Source organism: Cyprinus carpio, chromosome B19 (assembly GCF_018340385.1).
Source record: "Cyprinus carpio isolate SPL01 chromosome B19, ASM1834038v1, whole genome shotgun sequence".
Taxonomy (NCBI): Eukaryota; Metazoa; Chordata; class Actinopteri; order Cypriniformes; family Cyprinidae; genus Cyprinus; species Cyprinus carpio.
Window position 1 is genome coordinate 14,064,215 of NC_056615.1, and position 10,713 is coordinate 14,074,927.

At 39.4% G+C, this 10,713-nt stretch overlaps 1 protein-coding gene across 1 annotated transcript; it reads right to left on the reverse strand.

Moving 5' to 3' along the window:
• Positions 1-261: 261 nt before the first annotated feature.
• LOC109068459 (progranulin-like) lies at positions 262-2,105 on the reverse strand. Its single transcript, XM_042744761.1, has 5 exons — positions 1,966-2,105; positions 1,654-1,836; positions 1,421-1,558; positions 575-704; positions 262-417 (listed from the first exon to the last, which is right to left on the reverse strand). Exons 2-5 carry the CDS (start codon positions 1,834-1,836, stop codon positions 404-406), a joined length of 465 nt encoding a protein of 154 aa, XP_042600695.1. The 5' UTR covers positions 1,966-2,105; the 3' UTR covers positions 262-403.
• Between the last annotated feature and the right edge of the window lie 8,608 nt (positions 2,106-10,713).

A 10,713-nucleotide genomic window follows, 5' to 3' on the forward strand; every position in this document is an offset into this window, starting at 1 on the left:
TGTGTGTGTTAACAAGTCATTAAATCACCAAAAATGTATCACAAACATCAAGTGTTTGATCACATGAGCTCATTCCGCTCTAGTGTTGTTGATATATTATTATGTTTAATTTGTTCCCTTAAAAGAATCATTCATAAGATTCATTCAAGATTCATTCAAGAACAAAATATCACATAGCCTATGGAATGGATCATAAAAAATACAAACAAATAAAAACACTCTCAAAAACAATTTATGTATTAAATGACAATGACATTTGACTGTAAGTTTTAATTTCATTTTATTTTGCATTGTTTGAATTTAGATGCATATTATTGCTTTTCCTCAACAGTGACATTTGAAAGCCTCTTGCACTTTTGCAGTCTTTGATAAGAGCTGCACTCAGGTCACATGGGATGTTTACTTACAACACCATCTCTGGAAAAGAAAGAAATATAACATGAGCAAACACAAAACTTCGCATTGCATGAGATTTTATTATATTTATGGTTTATATTAAAACCTATGTTCATCAACATTTATTTGAGTGTCATTATTAGGAATGATTAATATAGCAAGGTAAAGTTAGTTTTACCGCTGCAGCACCCCCACTGGCCAGCTGATGTCTTGCAGCAGAACTGCTCAGTTGGGCAGTAGACATCTCCATCACAATGAACCTGCTCAGTCTGGCTCTGCCATTTGAGAGCCTGGTCAAAGGGCACAGCCTGTAAAAAAACAAAAAAAAAACAGAAGTATTTCATTGCAGGGATTACATTAGTAAACACATAACCAGACCTGCTTAGAAAATAACCATTAAAATTTTTACAGCTCAAATAAATATGTTTGAATAATATAATATAATATAATATAATATAATATAATATAATATAATATAATACCTGCTTTAAACCACCCAGAAGTCATTGCCCTATGTTTCATTTTATAAATGAATGCTGAAATTGAAGTGACTGTTTATTGAGAACGTGCTACAGAATGTGTTTTGAACCCTAACAATTTCTTCAACTGCTTCAAAAATCACATGCCTTTTACTGTATACTGTTCATTATTTGCAGCTTGAAAATATTTAACCACGTTTTATTACTGCCGGAAATGGTGATTAAAAGTCGCATGACTGCATGCAAACAGGTCATTGTGACGCAGTGGTTTTCAATCCACTCTGCACATTTTGTGTCACCCTTATTTACCTCACCTGATTTGGATCATCAGCTCATTAGATGAGAGCTCCATAAACTGCACTGAATTTATCAGATAAGGTAGATAAACAAAATGTGCAGAGCAATAGGTCCCCAGGACCAGGATTGAAAAACCACTGTTTTCACGATAGGTCGCTTAGGTTGCATTACTGGTTGCATATTTTGAATTACTAGTTGCATAGTTTGCATTACTTTGGCGTCATATGCAGTACACAGTGCTGACTCACCTGAGGTTTCTGGATAGCTTTGGTGGCCGGCTTGGGAGAAGATGGCAGTCTCAACCACCCCCTCAAACAATGGGTCGAAGTTGAATCACAGTGATAACCATGACGACAGCAATGAATTCCATCTCTGCAGCACTGACCCTGAAAGAGTGGGAAGAATGAGCAAAGGTTAAACATGAAACCTAACTTTATAGAGTATAATAAAACAGTTACACATTTTACTGTGACTCACTGACCATTGAGAATGGGCAGCAGTACCACACACCATAAGGACTCAGACAGCATGTCGTTCCATCAGGACATATAGTAGCAGCATCACAGTGAATCACAGAAACAGACTCTGCTGGCTCTGAGAGCTCCATCATTGGCTCATCTGCAGCTACAAGAGCTGCCATGAGTAACATCAACACTGGAACCATCTGAAAACATGAAATGAAAAAAATATTATTATATTATATTATATTATATTATATTATATTATATTATATTATATTATATTATATTATTGCTTTTTATTGCTATATTTTTTTATGAATAAAAATATTTACCTTGTTGGCTGGGACTGTTTCTCCTCTGGTGTGGATTGTTTAGTTGTTGGTTGTGCTGTCCTGTCCTGTGATGTTCTTACTGTGCCTCTTATATCTATACACATGGCTCCTCCTACTGTAAAAACAGGAAGTCTTTTATGAGTTTCTGAAAATATATAAAAGTCTATGCATGATCATGATGTAATAGGAAATGAAAGAACATGATTGAGTAAGGCAGAACTTTATGGAGGTAGTGAGAAGATCACTTCCTCACACCCAAGGCATACATTTAAAATGTATTTGGTATTAGTAATTAAATTAATTCATCAGTTACAAAATATATTATTGTAATAACTGTTTGATACATTTAAAAATTTACTTTATTCCTGAATTTTCATGTCATTACTCCAGTCTTGAGTGTCACATGATTCTTCACAAATCATTCTAATGTAGGTATGAATTAGTATGTAGGTCATTGTAACATGATAGCCAAGTTGTATTACTGGTTGCATATTTTGCATTACATTGGCGTCAAATAGTTTTTGATACTGCGATTTGCATGTTTGCATACATGTGTCCTAGCACGTAAAGTTTGATCAAAACTTTGTATTTATGCCAAGGGAGATGAAAATATTGCATTAAAATGATTTGTAAATTAAATTTTCCCACAACATTTGCAAATCGGGTATTTTTAAACTGAGGTTCCCGTTCACTGATTATGTAACATAAACATATTTCAAAACCACAGCAACTGCCTAGACTTTCACTTCACTTTATTTTAATGTAGTTGTGGTTTTGTTCTTTGTTTTTTACTTCTATAGGGACATATGTCTGGGGTATATTAAACCTTTTGTTTCCATGGTTACGGTCTTGAGGTTGTCAGTCAGTCACACAACCTCATGTTCAGGACCTGCAGAGTACAACTCTGTTAGCATCAAGTGCAAACTTTGATATTTCTGCTACATTTGTAATCTCTGTCTACATTTAATCCAAAGAGGAGGAAATCAGATCTTGAATGAAGTCTCAATCATAGCTTCCACCACTGCATACAGCAAACAGGTTAACTTTAGCATTTATGATTATTTGGTCCTGTAAAGTAATAGAGATGAGGATAAACTCAAAATAAACAGTCTTTCAACCACAATCAAAAGGGGTAACACAATGCAGGCAGTAGCTGCGTTTACATGGACCCTACTAATCCGATGGTAATAGGACTAGAAGCACAATCAGAATAAAAAAGTCACATGTTAGCACGTCAATCAGATTGAATTGGCCAGATCCGACTAAAATTTTAATCGGATTGTAAGGGGTGGTTTATTCCTTTTGTAATCCACGTGAGAGGACATGTAAAAACTTGATCGGATTGAAAACCAAAACTGAAAAGTACTGCGCATGCGCAGTGACGTAGAAATTGCGTAATGAGGTATGATGCTGCGGAACGAGATTTTCTTCCAGGCGAATAAAGTGTCAAAAATAAGTGTCCTGTCATTATAAAACTCCCCTTTCACTCAGCGTATGTGAAGTGGAACAGGACCACGTCCCAGCAGTCCTTGTGTAAGACTCTCATCAACAGACGTCTAGTTTTGGGTGCGGGAAGGGCCACTTTTACATCTTTTTTTTTTTTAAATTACGTTAAGCAGCACAACAGTTCATGAGCTGGTTGTCGCCTAATTAGGAACCGAAGTAGATAAATATCACGTGTGCTTTTTAAAACAGTATGCGACGGCAGCTGGAAACTGTATATTCATGCAGTGCGCGCATGTCAAAAGAGTAAATCTGATCAGAAGCTTGTGACATATAAACGCGTATATCAACCTGATCACTTTATTTAGCGTTCATTTAACACTACGTTCGGATTCGTCAATCAGAATGAATTCATTCCGATGAAAGCACAAACTGTCCATGAAAACGCCCCTAGTGACACACAAGAACCACAACATTGACATTAATACTGGACGCTAGATACAGGAAAACACAGGGCTTAAATAATCAAACCAAACAAGATAATTAACAAACACAGGTGGATACTAATGATCATATAATGAAACAATGAGGACAGGAACATAACCAAATATGGGCATAAGGAAACACATGGGGAGCAAAACACAGACAAAACATGGAACAGAGTCTGACATTACTCCCCCCTCCCGGAAGGCGAATCCTCGCACCTCACAACATTCAACGGGGAGGTGGGTGGGTAGCGGTACCCGTTCCAGGACCCATGGCGGATCAGGCAGTTCGGGGCACCATTGTGGAGCAGGCAGCTCAGGGAACCATGGCGGATCAGAAGGTTCAGAAGGCCCCGCCAAAAAAATACTTGGGAAAGATTACGGGCTCCGAGGCCCTCCGTGGGCCAGACATAGGGACCGCAACCCTCTCTGGGCCTAATTCAGGAACGGAAACCTTTCTTGGGCTAAACTCAGGAACAGGAGCACTCTGTGGGCTAAACTCAGGAACAGGGGCCCTCCGTGGTCTAACCTCGGGAACAGGGGCGATCCATTTCTCCTCATCCTCCTCTTCTGGTTAAAGGGTGAATAGGGTGGCTGGCAGGCTTCAGTGAGCCACGGCTGGTGGGCTTGAATAAGGAATGGCCAGCAGACTCGCAGTGATCCCACAGAATTCCCATGCTTACTCCACAAAGGGGAGATCTCAGTGGGCTAAGGCGGAAAAACGAGTAGCGTGAGAAGAAAAAATATAAGAAAACAAAAGACTTTAATGAAACAATGAGGACAGGAACAGGAACATAACCAAATATGGGCATAAAGAAAACACATGGGGAGCAAAACACACACAAAACAAGAAACAGAGTCAGATAATAATATCGCACTCTTTAAATCCCCACATAATAGTAAGTTATCTTTTCTTTTTTTTTCAGTTAAAATTTTAGCCAAGATATTTGCACTGAAGTCTGTGACACATGTTTTTCTTATTTTGTGTAATGGAAGGCAGACTGTAGATTGTACTGCTCATCTCTCATATTACACCACCAGTGTAATGGGTCAATAAGTTTGGGGTCAGCAAGATTTTTATTTGTATTTATTATTATTTTTTTCAGTGATTATGAAGTATCTTTTACCTACCAATGCTGCATTTATTTTATCATACAGTAAAAACAATATTATGAAATATTATTATAATTGAACAGTTTTCTATTTTAATATATTTTAAAATGTAAGTCTTCAGAAATCATTCTAATATGCTGATTTTCTAAAACATACATGAAATATTTCTTATTAATATCAATGCTGAAAACAGTTATGCTGCTTAGTATTTTTGTAGAAACTGTGATACATTTTTTCAGGTTTCGTTGCACCAGCTGGACGTACACCCGGTCGTAAGACTAGGCCAGACGTAAAATGCACTTTAAAATATTACATATGAATTGGAATTATTAAAAGAAACTGAACCGTTTAACATCTGCTTGGAAGGACAGTGTAAATGCTTCTTTAATTCCATTCATTATTTGTAGCGTCCCTGCCATCCAATAGTCGCACTACGTTTTGTGCTTTGTTACTTTTAATCAGAAATAAAAGCCCAGCAATCAGATTTTGCCTTCAAATATTTTCACAAAATACAAACTATAAACGTGTTTTTTTCAGCCACAGAAAGACGCCAGTAAAACACATGTCACGTAAAGTCACATTTACCTCAGGAAAGACATTAATTGCACAAACTTGATTGTAGCCTAAGCTATAAAAATAACTCTAGAGAGAAGCATTGTATTACATTTATTATATTTTACTTAACCTTCATGAAATCTGCCATGGAATGTGCAGGGAGACTTCAGATATAAAACGCGGACTTGTTAGGAAATGTTTACTCAATGAAATCATGGCGCGGTGGCTTCACATGTTATGTCTTGAGCAATTAAGTTCTATATTAGTAGTTGTAGCCATTGCAGCGTGAACGTCATCTCAGCCATATCTGCGGGAGAATGTGTCAGCGTGGACGCGCATTGTCTACTCCTGGCGTAGTTGCGCCTGATCATAGTTGCAACGTCCAGCGTAGGGCTTACACCCAGCTTTTTTACGTCTAGCTGGTGCAACCGGACCCTGGGTTGTGAAACCCCATTAACTTTCTGACTCCATCCATTCAATAAACTGATCAGTTCAACATTTAAATTTCTTTCATTTTTTATATATATACAAGTTCCCATGATCATGCGCAATTTAAAACTTCCTCTCAAAATGTACAAGATTTCAACACTTAACTGCCCGCCTGTACATTTCACTTTTAAATTCAATTTTAGTATGGGATTTGCTAGTCAGTTAGCACCAGATGGTTCCTTAATTACTTAGCTGCTCTATTTGTTAGGTTTGTGTGCTATTTCTACTCTAGCATACTTATTATACACTTATAATATATTTGTATTATCATTTATATTAAAACATTTGAAAATATAATTTATTTATGTGATGGCAAAGCTGAATTTTTATCAGTCATTATTCCAGTCTTCAATGTCACATGATCTTTAAGAAATCATCCTATTATGCTGATTTGGTGCTGAAGTAACATTTATTATTAAACCTGAGTATCACAGTGTTTTCGACATAATAATAATGATAAGTAAGTAATGTTTCCTGATAATTATTAAACAACCAAGTTGTGACAATTATCTTTCTATATGTAATAGTTAATATTATATATACTATTATGACAAGGTAATGTTTTCTGTATTTAATGAAAAAAAAAAAAAAAATTAGTGAAGTAGTGAACTTGAACCCATCTTTCATACACTAGTGGGTTCAAGTTCACTAAAAGTGGTAACTAAATATTTTTTTTCTTTTAAATACAGAGATAGTATGTTAAAAGCCTATTTTAGTTCATATTCATGGTGTCCCAAAATAGCACATTTGAGTACATTTAAGTGTTCTGAAGATTATCTTAAGAAGTACTAAAGAATAATTTTTAGTATATTAAGTAAAAATTAGTGTGTGAAAATAGAGCAATTTAAGTACATTATGGAAGTGCACTTTTTTCAGCCTGGGATGGAGGTGTGTTGCTCAGAGATGAAGTATAAAAGTGTGTAAAACTTGAAAATGTGCACTCTTGCTTGTGTGAACTAAAGAGTTCAAATTTTTTATGCCAACTGATAAAAAAAAAAAAAAAAAAATCTTTTCAAGGTTTATAAGAAATGCAAATAAAAATCCTCAGTTAGCAAATAGCATTACGCTACATTACATCTAATGTTCAATGACATAATTCCTTTTTGTTATGAAGTTTATTATGGAAGCCCTAAGAGGCCATACTTTATTATTATTTTCTCGTGAGCTCAACTCAACTCAAAGACTGAGGCCTGTTGCACAAAGCCAGAATCAGTGGCTACTGAGTAAGCCTGAGTTTAGTTTATGCAAAATCTGTGGCATGTTACAGAAAGCAAGGTTAACTTGCTGTCACATATAGTCTGAACTGTTGGTTGATTAATCTCAAAACAACTTTCTTACTCGAGGCATACCGGTTCCAAAACCATGCCTGGGAGTAACCATACTCAATCAGCCTATAGAGTATGTTCATGGTGGACACACAAGACACAAGCATTCCATACTTCTTTTTCTTATTCTTTTGTTTAATTCTTAGGGCATATCATCACCTAATTGGTGGTTGTGCAATCATTTTTTTATCTTATAGTTTAATCTTTTTTTTTTTAAAAAGTTATCTGTTAACTTCTCTGTAAACATACCGAGGTATGTTACATAACCTGCTTTCTGGAATACCTGTTTTCTTAGCTCATGAACAGGGAAACATGATTTTGTTTCATAGTTGCAGTGTATACTTTTCTTTTCTTTAGCCCAAAAGAATGGAAGTGAAATGTGACAACATGCCCCATATGTGGGCCACATTGTAACATCTGAGGGGAATATCTGATCTAATAAAAAAATGAAACAAACTACAAAATGCAAGACAAATGATATATCGTTTCAATAAAATGAAATGATTTACTTTTTTAAATAATATAATAGTGTTTTTTTTTTTAAGAAATTAAAAATAAACTAATTTTGGAGTTTGACACTGAACACACTGCAGCCAGGGTCCTGTGTTTCTGCATGTCTCGTAAATGCTGTAAAAGATATAATGAATTTAAATGCATCTTTTAGAGAGTGAGAGTAGCAGAGTTATGAAGTTACATGCAGAGGAAATGGGCTATAACATTTTTGAAAACAAATCAAATCAGTTATGCTGTTTTTTGTTTTTTTCTCAGAGAGAAGATGTGGTTCCCTAAATATTGGATTGGTTAATATTTTAAGTACCGCAAAATGACTTTTGTTATGTCGAGATCACAAGACGATTACACAGAGATCACAAGAAACAAACTTTTTATTCTGTGCAAATCAGAAGAAAATTATGTCATGATCACAAGAAAACAACTTATTGTCACGGTACGGTGTGCTAGAGATCAAGTAGGACAACGACGATGAAGAAGAATACAGTAATACTTTAATAAATCCGGACGCACGGACACATACATAAAAACAGACAAACTAGAACATCATCTTCTTCTTCTTCTTCTTTTTTTTATTGGCGGTTGGCAAACCCAAACTAGAACACAAGAGACAGGAACTAATATAGGGCAGATAACGAGGGGCAGATAGGTGAGCACAATGAAGTGATTAACTAATAATGAGAACAGGAACAAACAAATAAGGACACAGAGGGAGAAACCCAACGCTATCTAACGACTAATTCGTATGTATTTTACGAGGTGGCTACCGTTAATTCGTACGAATGTATGACCTCACTCGTACGATTTTATACGATCTGTCTAAACCCCAGTGTCGGTTAGGTTTAGGAACGCGGTTAGGTGTAGTTCATTAGTACAAATTCATACGAATTGTGCAATTCGTAAAATACGTATGATTTGGCAGTACACAGGGGTGTGACACTTAAGTTGAGATCAGAGCTGCATTCATCCATCCATCCATCCATCCATCCATCCATCCATCTTCTTCCGCTTATCCGGGGCCGGGTCGCGGGGGCAGCAGTCTAAGCAGAGACGTCCCCAGACTTCCCTCTCCCTAGACACTTCCTCCAGCTCTTCCGGGGGTATACCGAGGCGTTCCCAGGCCAGCCGAGAGACATAGTCCCTCCAGCGTGTCCTCGGTCTTCCCCGGGTCCTCCTCCCGGTGGGACCTGCCCAGAACACCTTCCCAGGAAGGCTTCCAGGAGGCATCCTGAACAGTTGCCCGAGCCACCTCAACTTGCTCCTCTCAATGTGGAGGAGCAGCGGCTCTACTCTGAGATTCTCCCGAGTGGCAGAACTCCTCACCCTATCTCTAAGGGAGCACCCAGCCACCCTGCGGAGAAAGCTCATTTCAGCCGCCTGTATCCGGGATCTTGTCCTTTCGGTCATGACCCACAGCTCATGACCATAGGTGAGAGTAGGAACTTAGATTGACCGGTAAATCGAGAGCTTTGCCTTGCAGCTCAGCTCCTTCTTTACCACGACAGACAGGTACATCGACTGCATCACTGCAGAAGCTGCACCTATCCGCCTGTCAATCTCCCGCTCCATCCTTCCCTCACTTGTGAACAAGACCCCAAGATACTTGAACTCCTCCACTTGAGGCAGGAGCTCTCCACCAACCTGAAGGGGACATGCCACCCTTTTCCGGCTGAGAACCATGGCCTCAGACTTGGAGGTGCTGATTCTCATCCCAGCCGCTTCACACTCGGCTGCAAACCATCCCAGTGCATGCTGAAGGTCCTGGCCCGATGAAGCCAACATGACAACATCATCTGCAAAAAGCAGAGACGAAATCACGTGGTCCCCAAACCAGACACCCTCCAGCCCCTGGCTGTGCCTAGAAATCCTGTCCATAAAAGTAATGAACAGGACCGGTGATAAAGGGCAGCCCTGCCAGAGTCCAACATGCACCGGGAACAAGTCTGACTTACTGCCGGCAATGCAAACCAAGATCCTGCTCCGGTCATACAGGGACCGGACAGCCCTTAACAGAGTGCACCGTACCCCATACTCCCGGAGCACCCCCCACAGGAGGCCGCGAGGGACACGGTTGAATGCCTTTTCCAAATCCACAAAACACATGTAGACTGGTTGGGCAAACTCCCATGAACCCTCCAGCACCCTGGTGAGGGTATGAAACTGGTCCAGTGTTCCCACGACTGGGACGGAAACCGCATTGTTCCTTCTGAATCCAAAGTTTGACTATCGGCCGAATTCTCCTCTCCAGTACCCTGGCATAGACTTTTCCAGGAAGGCTGAGAAGTGTGATCCCCCTGTAGATGGAACACACCCTCCGGTCCCCTTTCTTGAAAAGAGGGACCACCACCCCGGTCTGCCATTCCAGAGGCACTGTCCCCGATCGCCACGCAATGCTGCAGAGACGTGTCAGCCAAGACAGCCCCACAACATCCAGGGACTTGAGGTACTCAGGGCGGATCTCATCCACCCCTGGTGCCTTGCCACCAAGAAGCTTCTTAACTACCTCGGTGACTTCAGCTTGGCTGATGGACAAGTCCACCTCTGAGCCCTCAGCCTCTGCTTTCTCAACGGAAGGCATGTCGGTGGGGTTGAGGAGATCCTCGAAGTATTCATTCCACTGTCTAATGATATCCCCATTTGAGGTCAACAGTTGCCCACCTCCACTGTAAACAGTGTTGGAAGGGACTGCTTCACCTTCCTGAGGCGCCATACGGTTTGCCAGAATCTCTTCGAGGCCAACCGATAGTCTTTCTCCATGGCCTCACCAAACTTCTCCCAGACCCAAGTTTTTGCCTCCACAACCACCCGAGCTGTGTTCAGCCCTGACA